At 36.3% G+C, this 23,553-nt stretch overlaps 1 protein-coding gene across 1 annotated transcript in view; it reads left to right on the forward strand.

Annotated features, from left to right (window-relative positions):
• Window positions 1-23,553, forward strand: part of DYNC2H1 (dynein cytoplasmic 2 heavy chain 1) — a 364,877-nt gene that overhangs the window by 286,635 nt on the left and 54,689 nt on the right. The window contains exon 84 of the mRNA XM_022560560.2: window positions 17,795-18,004. Within this exon, the coding sequence (XP_022416268.1) occupies window positions 17,795-18,004 (210 nt within the window). The remainder of the gene's footprint in view (window positions 1-17,794; window positions 18,005-23,553) is intronic.

Here is a 23,553-nt window from a genome sequence, read left to right on the forward strand (position 1 = left end):
TTTGTTTTTCTCTTTCTGACTTACTTCAATCTGTCCATCCACCTCACTACAAATAACTCAATTTCGTTTCTTTTTTTGGCTGAGTAATATTCCATTGTATATATGTGCCACACGTTTTTTATCCATTCATCTGTCGATGGACACTTAGGTTGCTTCCATGTCCTGGCTATTGTAAATAAAGCTGCAATGAACATTGTGGTACATGACTGTTTTTGAATTATGGTTTTCTCAGGGTATATGCCCAGTAGTGCAATTGCTGGGTCATATAGTAGTTCTCGTTTTAGTTTTTTAAGGAACCTCCATACTGTTCTCCATAGTGGCTGTAACAATTTACATTCCCACCAACAGTGCAAGAGGGTTTCATTTTCTACACACCCTATCCAGCATTTGTTGTTTCTAGATTTTTTGTTGATGGCCATTCTGACTGGTGTGAAGTGATACCTCATTGTAGTTTTGATTTGCATTTCTCTAATGATTAGTGATGTTGAGCATCCTTTCATGTGTTTGTTGGCAATCTGTATATCTTCTTTGGAGAAATGTCTATTATGTATGCTGCCCATTTTTGGATTGGGTTGTTTGTTTTTTTCATACTGAGCTGCATGAGCCGCTTGTATATTTTGGAGGTTAATCTTTTGTCAGTTGCGTTGTTTGCAGATGTTTTCTCCCATTCTAATGGTTGTCTTTTCGTCTTGTTTATGTTTTCCTTTGCCGTGCAAATGCTTTTAAGTTTCATTTGGTCCCATTTATTTATTTTTGTTTTTATTTCCATTTCACTAGGAGATGGGTCAAAAAGGACCTTGCTGTGATTTATGTCATAGAGTGTTCTGCTTATCTTTTGCTCTAAGAGTTTTATAGTGTCTGGCTTTACATGTGGGTCTTTAATCCACTTTGAATTTATTTTTGTGTATGGTGTTACGGAGTGTTCTAATTTCATTCTTTTACATGTAGCTGTCCCGTTTTCCCAGCAGCACTTATTGAAGAGGCTGTCTTTTCTCCATTGTATATTCTTGCCTCCCTTAACAAAAATAAGGTGACCGTATGTGTGTGGGTTTATCTCTGGACTTTCTATCCTGTTCCATTGATCTATATTTCTGTTTTTGTGCCAGTACCATGCTGTCTTGATTACTGTAGCTTTGTAGTATAGTCTGAAGTCAGGGAGTCTGATTCCTCCAGCTCCGTTTTTCTTTCTCAAGATTGCTTTGGCTCTTCAGGGTCTCTTGTGTTTCCATACATATTGTGAAATTTTTTGTTCTAGTTCTGTGAAAAATGCCATTGGTAGTTTGATAGGGATTGCAGTGAATCTGTAGATTGCTTTGGGGAGTCTAGTCATTTTCACAATGTTGATTCTTCCAATCCAAGAACATGGTATTTCTCTCCATCTGTTCGTATCATCTTTAATTTCTTTCATCAGTGTCTTACACTTTCCGCATACTGGTCTTATGTCTCCTTAGGTATGTTTATTCCTAGGTATTTCATTCTTTTTGTTGCAGTGGTAAATGGGAGTGTTTCCTTAATTCTCCTTCATATTTTTCAGCATTAGTGTATAGGAATGCAAGAGATTTCTGTGCATTAACTTTGTATCCTGCTACTTAACCAAATTCATTGATTAGCTTTACTAGTTTTCCAGTAGCATCTATAGGATTCTCTATATATAGTATCATGTCATCTGCAAACAGTGAGAGTTTTACTTCTTCTTTTCTGATTTGGATTCCTTTTATTTCTTTTTCTTCTCTGATTGCTGTGGCTAAAACTTCCAAAACTATGTTGAGTAATAATGGTGAGAGTGGGTAACTTTATCCTTTCCTGATCTTAGTGGAAGTGGTTTCAGTTTTTCACCATTGAGAACGATGTGTGCTGTGGGTTTGTCATATATGGCCTTTATTATGTTGAGGTAAGTTCCCTCTATGTGTATATCTGGAGAGTTTTTATCATAAATGGGTGTTGAATTTTGTCGAAAGCTTTTTCTGCTTCTATTGAGATGATTATATGGTTTTTATTCTTCAATTTGTTAATATGGTGTATTACATTGATTGATTTGTGTATACTAAAGAATCATTGCATTCCTGGGATAAACTCCACTTGATCATGGTGTATGATCCTTTTAAGGTGCTGCTGGATTCTGTTTGCTTGTATTTTGTTGAGGATTTTTGCATCTACATTCACCAGTGATATTGGCCTGTAGTTTTCTTTTTTTGTGACATCTTTGTCTGGGTTTGGTATCAGGGTAATGGTGACCTCATAGAATGAGTTTGGGAGTGTTCCTCCATCTGCTGTATCTTGGAAGAGTTTGAGAAGGTTAGGTGTTAGCTGTTCTCTAAATGTTTGCTAGAATTTGCCTGTGAAGCCATCTGGTCCTGGGCTTTTGTTTGTTGGAAGATTTGTAATGACAGTTTCAATTTCAGTGCTTGTGATTGGTCTGTTCATATTTTCTGTTTCTTCCTGGTTCAGTCTCAGAAACGTGTGCTTTTCTAAGAATTTGTCCATTTCTTCCAGGTTGTCCAGTTTATTGGCTTATAGTTGCTTGTAGTAATCTCTCATGATCCTTTGTATTTCTGCAGTGTCAGTTGTTACTTCTCCTTTTTCATTTCTAATTCTATTGATTTGAGTCTTCTCCCTTTTTTTCTTGATGAGTCTGGCTAATTGTTTTTCAATTTTGTTTATACTCTCAAAGAACCAGCTTTTAGTTTTATTGATCTTTGGTATGTTTCCTTCATTTCTTTTTCATTTATTTCTGACCTGATCTTTATGATTTCTTTCCTTCTGCTAACTTTGGTTTTTTTTTGTTTTTCTTTCTCTAGTTACTTCAGGTGTAAGGTTAGGTTGTTTATTTGAGGTGTCTCTTGTTTCTTGAGGTAGGATTGTATTGCTATAAACTTCCCTCTTAGAACTGCTTTTAATCCATCCCATATGTTTCAGGTCATTGTGTTCTCATTGTCATTTGTTTCTAGGTATTTTTTGATTTCCTCTTTGATTTCTTCAGTGATCTCTTGGTTATTAAGTAGTGCATTGTTTAGCCTCCATGTGTTGTATTTTTTACACATTTTTCCTGTATTTGATATCTAGTCTCACAGCATTCTGGTCAGAAATGATATTTGATACCATTTCAATTTTCTTAAATTTACCAAGGCTTGATTTGTGACCCATGATATGATCTGTCCTGGAGAATGTTACATGAGCACTTGAGAAGAAAGGGTACTCAGTTGTTTTTGGATAAAATGTCCTGTAAATGTCAATTAAGGCCATCTTGTTTAATGTGTCATTTAAAGCTTGTGTTTCCTTATTTATTTTCATTTTGGATGATCTGTCCATTGGGGAAAGTGGGGAGTTAAAGTCCCCTACTATGGTGTGTTCCTGTCCATTTTCCCTTTTATGGCTGTTAGCATTTGCCTTATGTATTGAGGTGCTCCTCTATTGGGTGCATAAATAGTTACAATTTTTATTTCTTCTTCTTTGATTGATCCCTTGATTATTATGTAATGTCCTTTGTATCTTGTAATAGTCTTTATTTTAAAGTCTGTTTTGTTGATGTGAGAACTGCTACTCCAGCTTTCTTTTGATTTCCATTTGCATGGAATATCTTTTTCCATCCCTGCACTTTCAGTCTGTATATGTCCCTAGGTCTGAAGTGAGTCTCTTGTAGACAGCATATATATAGGTGTTTATGTATCAATTCAGCCAGTCTATCTTTTGGTTGCAGCATTTAATCCATTCACATTAGTTATTGATATGTATGTTCCTATTACCATGTTCCTAATTGTTTTGGGTTTGTTATTGTAGGTCTTTTCCTTGTCTTGTGTTTCCTGCCTAGAGAAGTTCCTTTATCATTTGTTGTAAAGCTGGTTTGGTGGTGCTGAATTCTCTTGGCTTTCACTGGTCTGTAAAGGTTTTCATTTCTCCATCGAATCTGAATGAGATCCTCGCTGGGTACAGCAATCTTGGTTGTAGGTTTTTCCCTTTCATCATTTTAAATATGCCTTGCCACTCCCTTCTGGCTTGCAGAGTTTCTGCTGAAAGATCAGCTGTTAACCTTATGGGGATTCCCTCGTATGTTATTTGTTGCTTTTCCCTTGCTGCTTTTAATATATTTTCTTTTTATTTAACTTTTGATAGTTTGATTAGTATGTGTCTTGGCATGGTTCTCCTTGGATTTATCCTGTATGGGACTCTCTGTGCTTCCTGGACTTGATTCTGTCCTTTCCATATTAGGGTAGTTTTCAACTATAATCTCTTCAAATATTTTCTCAGTCCCTTTCTTTTTCTCTACTTCTTCTGGGACCCCTATATTTGGAATGTTGGTGCGGTTAATGTTGCCCCAGAGGTCTCTGTGACTGTCCTCCATTGTTTTCATTCTTTTCTCTTTATTCTGTTCTGTGGTAGTTATTTCCACTATTTTATCATCCAGGTCACTTGTCTGTTCTTCTGCCTCATTTATTCCTCTATTGAGTCCTTCTAGGGAATTTTTAATTTCATTTATTGTGTTGTTCATCATTGTTTGTTTGCTCTTTATTTCTTCTAGGTCCTCGTGAAACGTTTCTTGTATATTCTCCATTCTGTTTCCCAGATTTTGGATCATCTTTACTATCATTACTCTGAATTCTTTTTCAGGTAGACTGCCTATTTCCTCTTCATTTGTTTGGTCTGGTGGGTTCTTGCCTTGCTCCTTCATCTGCTGTGTGTTTCTCTGTCTTCTCATTTTGCTTAACTTACTGTGTTTGGCGTCTCTTTTTCGCAGGCTGCAGGTTCGTAGTTCCCGTTGTTTTTGGTGTCTGCCTCCAGTGGGTAAGGTTGGTTCAGTGTGTTGTGTAGGTCTTGGTGGAGGGGACTGGTGCCTGTGTTCTAGTGGTTGGGCCTGGATCTTGTGTTTCTGGTGGACAGTGCCGCATCTGTTCGTGTGTTTTGGGGTATCTGTGAACTTATTATGATTTTAGCCAACCTCTGTGCTAATGGGTGGGGTTGTGTTCCTGTCTTGGTAGTTGTTTGGCATACGGCGTCCAGCACTGTAGCTTGCTGGTCGTTGAGTGGAGCTGGGTCTTAGCGTTGAGATGGAGATCTCTGGGACAGCTTTCGCCATGTTGAGCTGGGAGGTCTCTTGTGGACCAGTGTCCTTCACTTGGGTCACCCAACTCAGAGGCTCTGGCCTGACACCCAGCCAGAGCACCAAGACCCTCTCAGCCACATGGCTCAGAAGAAAAGTGGGAAAAATAAAAGAAAGAAAGAAAGAAAATATAAAATAAAATAAATAAAGTTATTAAAATTAAAAATATATTATTAAAAATAAAGAAGTAATTTAAAAAAGAAAGAAAGAAGAGAGAGCAGCCAAACAGAAAAAGAAATCCACCAATGATAACAAACACTAAAGTCTATACTAAGAAAAAAAATAAATAACTGACAGAACCATAGGACAATTGGTAAAAGCAAAGCAATACAGACAAAATCACAGAAGGGAGCATACACATACACCCTCACAGTAAGAGAAAAAGGAAAAAATTATATATGTGTATAAAAAAAAGGAAGAGAGTAACCAAATCAATAAACAAATCTACCAATGATAATAAGCTCTAGATACTAAACTAAGATAAACATAAAACCAGAAACAAATTAGATGCAGAAAGCAAATCCTAAGTCTACAGTTGCTCCCAAAGTCCACTGCCTCAATTTTGGGGTGATTTGTTGTTTATTCAAGTATTCCACAGACACAGGGTACATTAAGTTGATTGTGGAGATTTAATCCAATGCTTCTGAGGCTGCTGGGAGAAATTTCCCTTCCTTTTCTTTGTTTGCACAGCTCCTGGGGTTCAGCTTTGGATTTGGCCCCACCTCTGCGTGTAGGTTGCCTTGAGGGCGTCTTTTCCCCTCCCAGACAGGATAAGGAGCAGCTGACTAGGGGGCTCTGGCTCACTCAGGCCAGGGGGAGGGAGGGGTGCGGATGCGGGGCGAGCCTGTGGCAGCAGAGGCTGACATGACATTGCACCAGCCTGAGGCATGCCATGCGTTCTCCTGTGGAAGTTGTCCATGGATCACGGGACCCTGGCAGTGGCGGGCTGCACAGACTCCCATGAGGGGAGGTGTGGATAGTGACCTGTGTTTGCACACAGGCTTCTTGGTGGCTACAGCAGCAGCCTTAACATTTCATGCCCATCTCTGGTGCCCGTGCTGACTGGTGCCCATCTCTGGAGCTCATTTAGGTGGTGCTCTGAATCCCCTCTCCTCGCGCACCCCGAAGCAATGCTCTCTTGCCTCTTAGGCAGTTCCAGGCTTTTTCCCAGAATGCCTCCTGGCTAGCTGTGCCACACTAGCCCTCTTCAGGCTGTGTTCACACAGCCAACCCCAGTACTCTCCCTGGGATCTGACTTTGGAAGCCCGAGCCTCAGCCCCCAGCCCCCACCCACCCTGGCAGGTGAGCAGACAAGCCTCTCGGGCTGGTGAGTGCTGGTCAGCACCAATTCTCAGTGTGCAAATTAGTCTGCTTTGCCCTCCACACCCCTGTTGCTGAGCTCTCCTCCATGCCTCCAAAGCTTCCCCCCTCTGCCACCCGCAGTCTCTGCCCACGAAGGGGCTTCCCAGTGTGTGGAAACCTTTCCTCCTTCCCAGCTCCCTCCCAGAGTTGCAGGTGCCGCCCCTATTCTTTTGTCTCTGTTTTTTCTTTTTTCTTTTGCCCTACCCATGTATTTGGGGAGTTTCTTGCCTTTTTGAAGTCTGAGGTCTTCTGCCCTTGTTCAGTAGGTGTTCTGCAGGAGTTGTTCCACATGTAGGTATACTTTTGATGTATTTGTGGGGAGGAAGGTGATCTCCATGTCTTACTCCTCTGCCATCTTGAAGGTCCCCCAACTTTAACTTTATATTCAGTTATTGTTGTATATTTCAATCTTCTTTGTCGTCATTGTTTACAGTCATTGTTTGTTTGGATTTGTCCCACATTTATCACTTTCATTGTCTTTTATTCCTTCCTGTATATCAGGCATTTTCATTTGGTTTCACATCCCTTCTGCCTGGAGTCCAAAAATATTCCTTTAGTGGTAAACTCTTTGAGTTTTTATTTATCTGAGTATGGCTTTAATTTATCTGTTTTAAAATGTATACTTTTTTATACTAATAGTTATTAATAGGCATAGTGAGATATAATTCCACTCTTTTCTGGTTTCTGTTGTTACCAGTTAAGGAGTTAATTTTTGTTCCTTCTTTTTTACTGCTTTTAAAATTATTTTGCCTTGGTTTGCTGCAGTTTTACTCTAATGGGATTCAGTGTGGATTTGTTTTCTTTCTGTCTTTAATTCATTCATTTTTTAAATCTTGCTTAAGAATTAATGGGGTTTTTGAATTTTGGTTGCTGTTGTACATCAGTACAGACAAGGTCTCAGTTATTTAAGTATTAACTCTGCTTTACTATTCTTCTAGAACACTGATTAGATATTATATTAGACCGTTTTTCTCTATTCATCATTTGTTTTAAGTTATTTCTAATACTTCCCATTTCTTTTTTTCTGTGTGAGGCATCCTGAATAAATTCTACAGATCCGTCTTCCAGTTCATTCATTTTCTTTTCAGTTAAATTTTTTCTAGTTTAAAGTTTTATATTTTTTTCATTTTTAAAACTTTTCTTAAATTATTTTCCAAATCTGCTTATTGTTTAAGGTTTTCTATTATCTCTAGAAACATTTAACATAATTGTTTTATGTTCTGTGTGTGATTATTTAGTTATCTGAGACCTTTGTGGATTTGATTCTTCTTTACATTTGTCCATGGAAATAATCAATAAACAATCTGTAATAGGAATAGAAAAGAGTTTTATTTGCGCCAGACTGAGGACTATAGCCTAGAGGGCAGTCTCTCAGATAACTGATCAACTGCTCCAGAGAAGCATGGTTTTCAGCACGGTTTTATATCTTGTCAGAACAGAGAACATCAAACAAGTCAGGAATACATTCCTTCAAAGTTTCAAAAGAAGCAGATCAGTACATACACAGTGAGTCTGTGGCCGTGGCACCTCGGAAGGGAGTCTTATCATCGAAGGAGTACTAGCATTGGCATCCCAGGAAGGGAGACATTTAATCTTTATTTTTAATATGGACATTATTTTTAGTCATTGTACCCTTTTCTTTAATAATTACAGCAGATGTACAGTGTATGTTTGATAGGCCACAAGCAGGCTGTTTTAGCTAGTGTAAAATTCAAGTCAAAACATGTGTAAGCCAGAATAACTTCCCTCATATCTTAATATGTAAAAATTTCTTTCATCACATTGTATATGATAACTTGATAGTTATCTTCTTAACTTTTATAGTATTTTGATTTTTCAAAAACCATGGGCTGCTAATTATTCTGGTAATTTTTCCTATAGGAATTATTTGTGTCTAAGAATGAAAATGGATTCTACCATCCAATTTAGATTGTAGGATTAGGTTTGGGTCAAGGTAAGGATCATGCTCCTTTCAAATACTTTGAGATACCACTAGTATTATCTTCTTGAAATTTATTGGAATTTCAAGGTAGTACATACAAACTAACATTAAAGTTCTGATTGTGACAATTTTTTTTTTTTTTTTTTTTTTTTTTTTTTGCGGTACATGGGCCTCTCACTGCTGTGGCCTCTCCTGCTGTGGAGCACAGGCTCCGGACGCGCAGGCCCAACGGCCATGGCTCACGGGCCCAGCCGCTCCGTGGCATGTGGGATCTTCCCGGACCGGGGCACGAACCCGCATCCCCTGCATCGGCAGGCGGACTCTCACCCACTGCGCCACCAGGGAAGCCCTGTGACAATTATTTTTTGACAAGAGATTCCTACACATAAACTCCCCATTCCAGTTATTACCAAATTTTAATATAGGCCATTTTCCTGTAGTCCTTGGGGCACAGGTGATTGGTGGAAGGTAGTTTATTTCTATTTCACCCTTCTACTGAAGGTGTAGTCATTTGGGGTTTCAGGTTTTTTGGAGGTATCCTTTTTACCTCTTCACCTTGAGCAGATATTAGACATTATCCCTGGTTTCCCAAGCCCATGTATATGAATACAAAAGTTCAGGTTCACCAGCACAAATGAACTTCAGTGGCTTGTTTGCCACTCTCTCACCCCTAGTGTGGAGAAATAAAAATCTTCCTCGATATCTCAGTATTGTCATAAAAAGCCCCAGCCTATGTGACTCTTCACACACTATGAGAATTAGCTTTGTAACCATTTGTCTAGTTAATTGCTCTGATCAAAAAGGATAATAAAACTTCTATTATCTCCCTGAGAGGACCATAGATTATAGCTGGAAGTTCCTTTTAAGCCCCAGGGCACTGGAAAGACTAGAGCATTGTCTTCCTAGGTATTTCCATGACAGAAGAATAAAGCCCAAACTTGGAAACATCTCTAGATCATGGGCTCCTGGAGAGATTTTATTTACATACTACAGGGTTGGTTAGAATTCAAGCCCATTACATTTCCTAGAGCATCCTCTTTGGAGGGGAAGACAACAGCTGCCTTCTTCCTCTTTTTTTTTTTTTTTTAACATCTTTATTGGAGTATAATTGCTTCACAATGGTGTGTTAGTTTCTGCTTTATAACAAAGAGAATCAGCTATACATATACTTATATCCACATATCCCCTCCCTCTTGCGTCTCCCTCCCCACCTCCCTATCCCACCCCTCTTGGTGGTCACAAATCACCAAATTCATCTCCCTGTGCTATTCGGCTGCTTCCCACTAGCTATCCATTTTACGTTTGGTAGTGTATATATGTCCACGCCACTCTCTCACTTTGTCCCAGCTTACCCTTCCCCCCACCCTAACCACTTCTCCCATCCCTTGCATACCTTGCCCAGGGAGTATCTGGCTACTTACATAGGATAATTGATCTGGCTGTCATCTGGTCATCTCAAAGGTAAGACCTGGAGCAAAGGAGTAGGAGCAACACATTATTTACTGTGAGGTAATAAATAATCTGTCTCTAATCCAGAATACTTCATGTTAACATTCAGGATGAAATTAATAAAGATGCAGACTGAAAATCCAACACTCAGTTGTTTCAATAATTATTTCTTACTTTCTTCTCAGATCATAGGTATTTGGGTATATTTAAGAAGTTGCTTTAATATTTTATTCAACATATTCAGTTGTTTTCAGCAGTATCTAGCTCTGCTAAAAACAGAAGCTGAAATTCTGTTTCTTATTTTGAAAAATTGTTAAGTTACACATCTCTCTTAAGTGATTACGCTTTGTAGACTTTCGTATTCTGTTAAGTAATATTATGCAGTGTTGGAATTAAAAAAAAATTCTCAGTGAATGTGTGCATTGACTGTTGAAATGCTGACTATTCCTTTTAGTCTTAAAGTTGTGAACCAATTTGCTCACTATACTAGAACAGTTGAGCATTTCTCAAACTTTAGAACAACACATGTGCACACACACACACACAAAAGCATTTTGTGCTTTCTTATTGTCTTTCTAAGAGTTAGCTGAACACACAAGAATGCCAAAAAAGCATTCCATTGTCATGAAAAAATGTATCTCATTTGTTAGGATGGCATGAAAGAAAAGATAAACTATTCATTGTGGGTCCAGTTTGAACAAAATGTCTTCCTATTGTTTCCTCTAAACAGGCATAAATTTTCAAATTCTATGACATTTCTTATCATTCTTCATAATTCACTCTTCTCTCTCCCTTTCTTTATATTGCTGAAACCGTTAAAATATAACAAAATAACTTCATATGGAAATTTATGGTGTGCCGGGCACATAGTCAGTAATACTCTAAAATGTTATTCATTTTCCCCTTAAATATCATCATCTGTGTTAGGTCTTTTAAATTGAGATTGTGTTTTTACTCTATTATTCTACTAAGTTACCTCTTTTCTTGATAGCTTCACAGAGCAGCAGAATCATTCCTCTAGCCAAGTTATGGAGCAGATAGCCTATTAAAGTTCTTTCCTAGAAATAAATATGGTTTTGTTAATATCCCATTTTTATATTAATCCCTAGTTTTCTTTTAAAAAAATGCCATTTTGTTTTACATATCCAAGATGTATATAAATAATGGCTTTCTATCAGAGACCCAAAAGATACAGACAGATCTAAAGGTCCTCTTAACAGTGATGACTGCCAATGCTGTACCTCTCTCCCTAGGGATAACTACTGGGTTTGGTGTTTATTAATATCACAGTATTATAAATGAAAGCTATGAAATTCTCAAGGCATGTAAAATTAGTAATTTCTGTTTTAAACAAAAGCTCCATTCTATTAGCACTCACTAGCTTCCTCTCGATTTTTCTTTTAGAAAGATGTAGTAGCTTACAATATCAGCTTCAGTGCATCAACTCAAAATAACCACCCCGCCTTCTCTCTTTCAGCCTTGACTTTACTTGCTATACTAGTCACCAGCAATTTTGCCTTTTATTTCAGTTCTTCAACACGTTTTTCTTTTAAAGATTTAATTTTATTTATTTTTGGCTGTGTTGGGTCTTCGTTTCTGCGTGCGGGCTTTCTCTAGTTGTGGCAAGTGGGGGCTACTCTTCGTTGTGGTGAGCGGGCTTCTCCTTGTGGTGGCTTCTCTTGTTGCAGAGCATGGGCTCTAGGTGCATGGGCTTCAGTAGTTGCGGCATGTGGGCTCAGTAGTTGTGGCACATGGGCTTAATTGCTCCGCAGCATGTGGGATCTTCCCCGACCAGGGATTGAACCTGTGTCCCCCGCATTGGCAGGCGGATTCTTATCCACTAAGCCATGGGGGAAGTCCCTTCAGCACTTTTTTTTTTTTCAGAATTTAGTATTATATTTATTTATTTATTTATTTATTTTTAACATCTCCATTGGAGCACAATTGCTCTACAATGGCATGTCAACCACTGCCCTACAACAAAGTGAATCAGCTATACATACACATACATCCCCACATCTCCTCCCTCTTGCGTCGCCCTCCCTCCCACCCTATCCCACCCCTCTAGGTGGTCACAAAGCACTGAGCTGATCTCCCTGTGCTATGAGGCTGCTTCCCACTAGCTATTTTACATTTGGTAGTATATATAAGTCCATGGCACTCTCTCACTTCGTCCCAGCTTACCCTTCCCCCTCCCCATGTCCTCAAGTCCATTCTCTATGTCTACATCTTTATTCCTGTCCTGCCCCTAGGTTCTTCAGAACCATGTTTTGTTGGTTTCTCTTTTAGATTCCATATATATGTGTTAGCATACGGTATTTGATTTTCCCTTTTTGACTTACTTCACGCATGACAGTCTCTAGCCCATCTACCTCACTACAAATAACTCAATTTCGTTTCTTTTTATGGCTGAGTAATATTCCATTGTATGTATGTGCCACATCTTGTTTATCCATCTGTTGATGGACACTTAGGTTGCTTCCATGTCCTGGCTATTGTAAACAGAGCTGCAACGAACATTCCTTCAACACTTTTTTTTTTTTTTTTTTTTCGCGGTACGCGGGCCTCTCACTGTTGTGGCCTCTCCCGTTGCGGAGCACAGGCTCCAGACGTGCAGGCTCAACGGCCATGGCTCACGGGCCCAGCTGCTCCGCGGCATGTGGGATCTTCCCGGACCGGGGCACGAACCCGTGTCCCCTGCATCGGCAGGCGGACTCTCAACCACTGTGCCACCAGGGAAGCCCTTTTCAACACTTTTGATTTGAACAATGTATTGGGTAATTAGCACGCACTTTCCTGGTTGAGCTCTGCTTGCTCAATTAAGTGATATTCCTTTCACTGTAACTGAACTAAATGAAATGAACATTAAAACATGACTGCTTTGGTTCCCTTTGATCTTCTGAATAACTTGGTATGAAAAGAAATAGTTGTTACCTGGTTTAGAAATCTAAGCTCTGTTTGTTCACTAATAACTAGAATTGATAAAGCAACCAGCTCTCCTAGGAAATGGGCTGCCAGAGAAATTCTATCGTTCTTTCAACTCTTTGTCGTCACCACACTCATACTTCTATTTTCTTACCTTTTTTCTTCCTTTGTCTTCTATCTCCTTTCCACAAGCTTATCAGAAATCCACTTCTGAAGAGAGATAATTTAATGCAGATATGTCATACTTTTGACTTCTCTGATTATGAATGCTTAAGACAGGAGTCTGTTGAACTTGAATTAATCAGTTAACAATCTTTGGATTGCAACTGATGGAAAACCCAGTTCAAACTGGCTAAGGCCAAAAAAGGGGAATTTATGGTGCCTATAACTGAAAAATATGTTAAACTGGTTTCAGTCACAGCTTGTTACAAGGAACTTGAAAGGATGTCATCAGGACCCAGTAATATATATATATATATATATATATATATATATATATATATACTTATTGTAATATATATGGTACATATATTCTGAAAGATCTGATGCACTGAAACCGATATGATAATGATATATGTGGGTGTATGTGTGTATGCTCCATTTTTCATACAGCCTCTCTCTTTATTGTCACAAAATGACTACACCTGTTCTCTACCTTATGATCTCTTAAGGTCAGGTCTAGTGGAAAGAAACAGGTATCTCTTTATCAGAAGACCCAGACAAGATTCTTTTTGCATTTTTTTATCTCTGTTTGGTAATCTGCCCATCTGTGGACAGGACATGGAATGTCCTGACTATGGTTAGGACAGTGGAATGCTTTGATTAGTTAAGCTCTAAGTCACATACTATTGATAGCTTCTGGAATTGAGTTGAATCAACTTCACCAGAACCATATGGACTTAGACTTCGGAAAGTTTGTTTCTTCCTAGAGAGATATTAGAAAATTATTAGCTAAAGAGGAATTGAAGGGTTACTGGAGGGAAAAAGTAAAATTTCTACCACATGGAAGTGAAGATATTACCCCCTTTTCTATAACTCATAGAGCCACCACACCTTTGTTTCTAATATTTCTGATTTCCTTTTTTGCTTTTTAAAATGACTATTGAGTCTTTTAATAGTTTTCTTATCATAGAAAACATATCTTGGACAAAGACGTGATTGTATGACATGGAAAAAAAATATGTCTGTCCAATTGTTGATTACTGTTTTATAAGTCATGGGTAAATATACACATAGAAACTATAATTCACATGTTACTAATTTCATTGAATTGCAGATCTGGAAAGGACTCTGATGTTATCTAGACCAGTACCTGAATCTTCACAATGTTTTGAATAAGTGGTAGTGTACTTGAGAGGTTTGCAAACTACAGCTCATGGGCCAAATCTGACCTGCCGCCAATTTCTATAAATACAGTTTTATTGAAAGCCAGCCATGCCTGTTTGTTTATATATTTTCTGTGGCTATTTTACACTACAACAGCCAGAGTTGAGTTGTTATGACAAAGACCTTATGGCCCACAAAGTCTGACATATTTACTATCTGAACCTTTACAGAAAAACTTCCTAATCTCTAGCCTAGTCATTGCTTAAGTTTCCTTTAGTGACAAAAATTCTTTCTGAGAGAGAACCATTTTCAAAAAGCTCAAAATAATAATTATTATTTTAAAAAACCCAAAGAACAGAAAGAGTAGTACTTCCATGTGTCATCCATTTTACTTATGTCTAAAGTCGTTATCTCACTTAGGAAACTATTCTAGTTAAAACACAAAATTCTGGATTAATACCTAAATTGCACCAAAATTAGACTAGCTTTTTTCTTGCCCCAAAGATATTTCTTGCTTAACAGTTAAGTTTTAAAATATCCACAATCTTTTCTTCCCCAGCAGCTCCATAATTATATAATGATTTTCTGTGAATACACTTAGCTTTTTAATGACAAAATGAACTTTAAAATGTCAAAGATACCCTTCAAAAGTGCATGATTCCATATTATATGTGTTAGCATACGGTATTTGTTTTTCTCTTTCTGACTGGCTTCACTCTGTATGACAGACTCTAGGTCCATCCACCTCACTACAAATATCTCAATTTCGTTTCTTTGTATGGCTGAGTAATATTCCATTGTATATATGTGCCACATCTTCTTTATCCATTCATCCAATGATGGACACTTAGGTTGTTTCCAACTCCTGGCTATTGTAAATAGAGCTGCAATGAACATTTTGGTACATGACTCTTCTTGAATTATGTTTTTTTCAGGGTAGACAGGAATAAAGACACAGACCTACTAGAGAATGGACTTGAGGATATGGAGAGGGGGAAGGGTAAGCTGTGACAAAGTGAGAGAGTGGCATGGACATATATACACTACCAAATGTAAAATAGATAACTAGTGGGAAGCAGCCACATAGCACAGGGAGATCAGCTAGGTGGTTTGTGATCACCTAGAGGGGTGGGATAGGGAGGGTGGGAGGGAGAGAGACGCAAGAGGGAAGAGATATGGGAACATATGTATATGTATAACTGATTCACTTTGTTATAAAGCAGAAACTAACATACCATTGTAAAGCAATTATACTCCAATAAAGATGTTAAAAAAAAAAGTGATTTATTTTCATGATTCAATTCAATACATGATTCAATCAATTGTATTTGTGAAAAAAGAAAAAGCTTTTCTTATAACCAATTGATTAAAGATATGACTATCATCCCTCGATAGTTTCACTAAAAAGCGTACTATAATGATGAGTTATAATTTACTCATGGTGATTTTAGCTATTTGAATTGTAAATAATACTTAATTTAAGTTTTTTTGGTTTTAAGGTTATGTAATACTCTAACATGTTACTACTGCTATAAATCTTCTCTATACTTCATCCTTTTAGAATGTATAAGGTATCTACATTTTTGTGTTACAGTTATTTTACATTAATTTTTTATCAAAATTTTGTGAAGGCCTATAGGAAATGGATTACATTATAATATATATTACAATATACTTTGATGTCTTCTGCTATCTTTTTCTCAGTCATTAATTTATCAAAGCTTATATCACCGTGTGTCTTACTATTCATTTTTTTCACAATTTTTTTCATCTTTCATTAATCCAACACTTTTTGAGACCCTACTGTATGCTGTTTTCTCCTCTGTCCTTCTGTTCTTATTGCTGAACTTACATCATTTTACTTGATAGTTTCTAGACGAGCACTATGCAATAGAAATATAATGTGAAACACAAATGGGAGCCATATTTGTAATTTAAAATTTTCTAGCAGCCACATTTAAATAAGTATGAAGAAACAAGTGAAATTAATTTTACTAATACATTTTATTTAACCTGATACATTCAAAATATTAGCATTTCAACATGTAATCAATATAAAAAATTATTAATGTGGTATTTTGCATCCTTTTTTTCATATTAAGTCTTTGAAATTCATCTGGTAGTTTACACTAACTGCACATCTCTAGACCATAGTTCTTACTTGAACTCTATTTGAATTTTAAGTAATTTTGATAGTTACTCTCCTAAATCAGCCTTTTTAACAGTTCAGTAAGTTTGCTGTTTTCTTACATTATAGAGAAGTGGAATCTTGCTTGAATGACCTAAGTTTGGGTGTTCTTCTTCTATAAAGTAATAGTGCAAACAGTGCAAATTTGTCTCATCAGTTTAATAGGATGGATAAAAATCCATAAACTAAATTATTATTTGCTAATCTTTGCCAGTCTTAGTATAAGATTGATAATGATTTAAGTACCGCATATTATTCACTTCCAGGAATGGTTTTTAATATAAGGAGTTATGGAAAGTCTATAACCTAAATTTTATGTCAGTTTTATTATTTAATTGATTGAGGTTGGAGATGTGTTAAGTGTTATTTATTGCATGCTCTGGTTCAGATAGTTAATTTCAATCTAGGGGGTAATAATTCTAATTAATTTTCATAATATTATACTCTTTTTCTCTTCTAGATTTAGTTTTGAGTTCACCACCATTTATTTATTTAAGTGGGTATATTTATGTACATTTTTATGTCTATCAAAAATGATTTCAGCAGCTTTAATATTTTAAATATAGCAGTAATAGAAATAAAATGCCTAAATTTGAACTCATAGCCTAAATCTATCCTCAGGAATGATCTCATGCCAATAAAATTTATTTCATGATTATTTATTTAATGGCAATAGCCATGCTAGATCACCATTTTATGATATTAAATTATCATGCCAGATTACATGAAAAAGAGACAGTGCTCTCATGGAAAATAAGAATGTGACAACCATTAGAACAAAGAGAGGGGATCCTTAACTAGGATTGTAAGCAGAATATATAGAGAAAATTAAGATAATGGAGAGCAGGTAAGAGTACAGGCCTTCCCAGATTTATCTCTTGACAGTTCTTTGACACTTTTAGAATACTATTGAAGGTGATTTTTTTTCCTCCCAACCACATAAGCTGTTTAGAAACATCTGGGATTCCTTGAGTTTTTCTTAACAATTTGAGAAGCCCTAGAATTTCCATGTATCAGAGCCTCTGTTAAAATATAGACATAGAAATAAATACTAAGATATAATATTCACTGGTACAAGATCTTTGGTGTGATTTTTCAAATATACATACAGATAATTTTCAAATTGAATTAAATGTCCATTCACATATTTTTCATAGCCATGATTCCTTCTGCTCTCCTTACAGTGGTAGAGTGGTAATTTAGCTGTGCTGCTCTCTTTGCATTGGCTTACAGTGTGCCATTCTTACCATTTTCCACCGATATTGACTGCTCCTTCTCAGCATGGTTCCCTTTTCTCAGTTCCTACCCCCACACCACTTCAGTGTTGGTGAACTGCAGAATTCCCTTCCTATGTATTTACAGATTTAATAAATTTGACCAGTCATAAGAGAGAGTATTTCAAAACAAGATAGACCAGCAAAAGGTTTTAATAACTTTTGAATGTTTTAATGTATCAGTGATTTGTGTTACTTTTCAGTAAATATGACATGATGTATTATCTTTTTAGAATTCAAACCTGATTCATCAGAAAGTGTTGCCTCCTAATGATCGACAAGGATCTCCAATATTATCATTCATCGTTCTTGAACAATTTAATGCCATTCGCTTAGTACAAAGTGTTCATCAGTCTCTTGCCGCTCTCAGCAAAGTCATCAGAGGAGCCACCTTACTGAGTTCAGAAGTACAGAAATTGGCAAGTGCTTTATTAAACCAAAAGGTGAGCCAATACTATATATATATGTGGGGTATTTTTAATTAATGTGAGTGGCTCTTCCATCAGGTATACATTTGTCAGGAGCCTTACAGTTTACTGTAAACCATAACTATAACAGAAAACCCAAGTTAAAGTAGCTTAAGCCATATAGGAATTAATTGGCTGTAGTAACTGAAGGATCCAAGGGTAGCTAGCATTAAGTCAGCTTAGCAAGAGCTTAAAATTGTCATTAGGATCTCAGTTTGTGTTATTTATTTACCGCTCTAGTCATATTGTGTGTGTGTGTCTGTGTGTGTATGTGTACATCCTCCATATTAATTTCACTTTTGGGTGGGTCCTCTACACGTGGTGGTACCCCAGCAGTCCGAGTCTTATATCCTCTGAGTTCTAAGTCCAACAGAAAGAACACCTGTTTCCTGGCAACTCAAGCAAAAAATCTTGGGATTAGCTTTGATTCATACAGAATGGCTTGTGTTTTATGCCTAGTCCCATACTAGTTCTGTGGGCAGGGTATGCAAAGCTCTCATTGGCTAGGGCTTTAGCCAAATGCCTAACCCGGAGCTGGGGATAGATTCAGCTCCACCTGTAACACATTTACTACAAGTAAGGGAAGGATGGTTACCGAGTAGAAAAATCATAAGCAGAGGAAAAGGAAATCAACACATCTCTTGCTGAGTAATTGGACCATTGTAAATAACATTAAAATCCATGTTATTTCAGACCCATTGGATAGAAACAAGAAATATGGAGCATCTTATATAGATTCACTTTAGCTTTTTGGAAAAAAATTCTTTGTAGAACTTGGCATCCGGAAAAGATTTCACTAGAGCTCTATAGGAATTTAGAAAGAAAAGTGTTTTTGTTTTTGTTTCTCCCTGCTGTTTACCCTCAATATAGAGAAATCTCTGGTAGTCAACCTAAAAGTCTTCTCTGTTTGAAGATAAAAGGTAGGCTTCCTAGAACTTCCTATATCTTACTCCCTAACATAAAAAAGATTTCTCTTTTAATTCAGGGTACTATAACAAATTAACATAGAATGGATGGCTTCAACAACAAGTATTTATTTCTCACAATTCTGGAGGCTAGGAAGTCTAAAATCAAGTTGCTATTAGATCTGGTGTATGGTGAGACCTGCTTCCTGTTTTGCTGATGGCTGTCTTCTTGCTGTGTCCTCACATAGTAGAGAGGAATGAGAGAAAAAGCAAACTCTCTCCTGTCTCTTCTTATGAGGGCACTAATTCCATCATGAAACCTCCACCCTTATGACCTAATTAATTCCCCAAAGCCTCATCTCCAAATATCATCACATCAGGGTTTAGGGTTTCAACATATGAATTTTGGGGGGACAGAAACTTTCAGTCCGTTGTAATATTCTTTTTCACATATACAAAAAGACCTATTCCAGCAAGCTTATGTTCCTTTTTCCTTTACCCTGGAAAAGAATCTCAGCTTTGCCTTGTTTCTTTGTATATAGATTTTTATCTCTATTTATCAACTGTGATTATCAGAATACTGTAATATTGTATTGTACTATAAACTATAACTAATTTGTTTATAATTTGAAGTAGATACATTATCAGTCATGAAAGCTTCATGACACAGTGAAGGAACCAGTGGGAAAGGGTTCTAAGAAGTTTAAAATTACATTAATTAACTCATTTAATCACCACATTAACAGTACAAGAGGGTGCTGTGTTATCGCATTTTACTGTGAGGAACCTAAGGCAGAGGGACATTATATAACTTAACCAGAGTCACACAATGAATAGTTTACAAAGTCAGGATTTGAATCTAGGCAGATCTGATTGTCATCATAAATGTAAATGTTTTAAATTTATTTGTGAAAAGATAAATACTCCTGAGAGTGTATTTCTTTAAAATCCAACTACATGCTGTATAAGGTCAAAATGTATGGTATAGACCAATTATAGTTGCATTCAGTGTAAGAGGAGAATAACGATGATGTAAGAACATGACTTGTGTAGAAGAGAACAGTAAGTCCAGTGGGACTGGTATACAAAGAACTGTAGTAAAATTAAGGTTACATCAGATTTTGAAGTCTTTAAAGCCAAAGAGAAGAGCTTGGATTAAATGCTATAGGCAATAAGAATATTTTCATGTAGATATAATGTAATAAAATAGCTAGGAATGTGGCTTCCAGAATAGGTCTGCCTCTTTCATTCTATTCTACCACTTAGTAGCTGTGTGACCTTGGGTAAGTCACTTAAACCTCTCAATACATTACCTTTCCCATTTGTCAAATGAGAGTAATAAAGGGACCTACATCATGGGATTGTTATGAAAGTTAAATTATATCATGAGTAAAGTGCTTGACACATAGGAAGTACCCTCTAAATGTTAGTTGCTTTTGTCACTGTTACTTTAAGAGAATTTCATTGTGTGAAAAACAGCTTTTGGAGCATTCATCTGATAAAATTGTGCAAAATGAGTTTATAGGAGTAGGGATACCATGTACGTTACTATTTATTCATCTCAGTTAGAGGTCGTTAAGGCATAGAATAGGGTAGTTCAAGAGGGTTCTATGTAATATTAATGAAAAATATGGAAGGTAATGGCAAACATGGTTTCTTGTTTTGCTTCTACTGTTAACCATCTGGGTAATCTTTGGCATAAACACTTGAAAAAAATGAATAACTTAAATTATTTTTTATGATTGTAATATAATGTGGCTTACAATAGATCTTATTAACAGATAACAAAGAACTAAATGGGTTTTATTATATGAAACATTTTCCTTGAATAAGACCAAAGAATGGTATTTTAGAAAAGGGTCATAGAGCTTTAATTCTTTATAACATTTCTTCCTTTTCCCTTGGCCCATTAAGATCTGCTAAGTATTTCCTATTTGGTATAGCAACAGGACCTGATGACTTATTTCTTAAAAATATGTTTATGTAAGATGTATGTAATCTCATTGTTAATTTATTAAATTAAGTATTCTACATTACACTTTGCTTTAAGAAATATAGCCTCTGAAATATCACTGTTTTTGAAATATTTGTATAATTTGCATGAAAGTGAATTTGTTAAAATTCTTTCAAAGGATAAAAGATGTGTTTTACAAAGCATATTTAAATTCTATCACAGATAGTGGCTTTGGAAATATTTCAGGGTGTTTGGTGAAACTCAAATGAGACTCAGCTGACTTTCACTAGGATAAGATCAGTAAAATAATTTTGACATTTACTTTCTAATTAGCTTTACCAAAAATTTGAATCTAGTACTATCGCATTTATTTCACGATAAAAGTTTAATGTTTTATTACATTTGAATGTGACAAATTTTGAATTATGTGATATGATTTAATGTAATTTAGGAAATAGTTCAGTACTTGACATTTTCTTTACTGTATCTGAAATGATTGGACTAAGAATTTTCCTAAAGAGAATTATGACTTTTATTTCCTTGACACTTTTCTGGTGATCTACTGAAACTTTTTTTGTAAAAAGTTACAATACTTATAATTTGTTTGTTAAGGACAATGATATTGTAGAATATTGTTATTTTTCTTTTACATATTAGAACAAAGGCTTTAAATCATGATTTAAAAGATATGCAAAAATTGAAAAGATAGAACACTAAATTACCTCATCTTTCTTGCTGAATAATCACTAAGGGTATTACCACTTTGTAGAAATTAATAGATTGCGTTGCTTTTTAAAAAAATTATTTTAATAGTACCACTTTAAAGCCAGTGTAAGTATTTCCTATATATTTCAGTTTATCCTAATGTACTGGGTAGTAACACTAAATGGCTTTTTAATTTTTTAAATCAGGGAGTCACTCAACAATACAGCACAATTGCTAATGGATCCTGACTCTTTAAAATAAGTTTCCAAACAACTGGTGTTTAACCTTTTTCAGATCACTGACAGTTTTTAAAATTGAAGGAAAAAGATGCACTGTCTTAAAATATATATACACACACATAAAGCTTTATTATATAACTTCAGGATATCTAAGAGTTAAGATCTCCTCTGCTAGACAGGTTTTTCCTTTCACTCCTTTCTCTGCCATGGTCTTCTTTATAGCAGTGTCTCTCAAAGCATGGTCTCAAGACCAAAAGCATCAGTATCACCCGAGAACTTGGTAAAATTATGAATTCTCAGGCCCCACCTCAGACTGTTGGATCGTAAACTCTAAGTGTGTTGCCCTGCAATCTGTTTTTTATCCATCCCTTGACGTGGGTCTGATGCATGCTAAGGTTTGAGAAACGCTGTTCTGTAGTCAGAAGTCTCATAAAAATGTCAGTAGCACCTGCTTCCTCATCTTGTGCCATCCCCACTCCACTTCGTAACCACCTGTGCCACCTCCGTCATTGATTTCCCAGTCTTTGGGAGAAAAGGAAAGATGAAATGGTTCTTATAAAATGGTTGGAGACCCCATGTTTTCTTAAAGGCCCCCCTTTTAACATTTACCTACCTTCATACAAATAAGTTCTTAGAAAAGTCATACCCAAACTATTTTACCAAATGATAATTATTAATGTTGAATAATTAGCATTTTTCCATTAGAATAAAGTAGTAGCTTATGTTTTATATAACATTTTACCAGTTATGGTGCGCTTGTGTAGCCCTCATCTAATTTTCTACTCTCATCACCTTCCTTTTACTTAGATTAGAAAACTGAAGCTGAAAGGAGTTGGTATTCTGGTAAAGTGTCAAAGCCCATACTGCAGTCCTGATGTTGTGTTTCCTAGATCAGTATTCTTTGCACTTCATCTCTCATTGCATATTTTGTTAATTTGATCATGAAGCTAGATGGTAGTCTTTGTAACAAGAGGCAGATATCAGCTTTATGAAGACTGAACTCCACATACTCATCTCCACAGGCCTACTAAATACTAGGATGGAATTGCCCCACCCCCGCATCTCTAGCTTTACTTACAATCAAAATTTGATTATGTATACTTATAAATGGAAATCAGTTTCTATTGATCTATGTAAGAACAAAGGGGCCTGCAAAAACCCAGAGTCTCTAGTATCTTGGAATTCTGCTTCAGTATCCCTCACTTATAACCATCATTTGCTATAAGAGAATATATTTAGATGAAAGATGAAATGTACAAATTCCTTGAAAGATAGAAACTGCCAAAGCTCATTCAAGAAGAAATAGGTTACCCATAGCCTATATCTATTAAGGAAGTTGAATTTGTTATTAAAAACCTTCCCGCAAAGAGAGCTCCTAGAATCCACTGGTGAAATCTAACAAATATTTAAGGAAGAAATAATACCAAATCTGTAAACCATTTCAGAAAATAGAAGAGGCAGGAATACGTCCCTGCTTTTTCTGTGAGACCAGCATTGCCTGGTAATAAAACCTAACAAATACATCATAATAAAAGAAATCTACAGACTAATTTCCTTCATGAATATAGACACTAAAATTCTTACCAATATTTTAACAAATTGAATCCAAAAAAGTATAAAAATGGATAGCCAAGTGTGGTTTATCTTAAGAATACAAGTTTGAGTTAATAAAAAAAATTGATGTTATTTACCATTTTAATAGCTAATTTTAAAAATCGTGAT

Source organism: Delphinapterus leucas, chromosome 7, assembly GCF_059928025.1.
Source record: "Delphinapterus leucas isolate spDelLeu-1000000601 "Yukka" chromosome 7, BTC_Dleu_Yukka2, whole genome shotgun sequence".
Taxonomy (NCBI): Eukaryota; Metazoa; Chordata; class Mammalia; order Artiodactyla; family Monodontidae; genus Delphinapterus; species Delphinapterus leucas.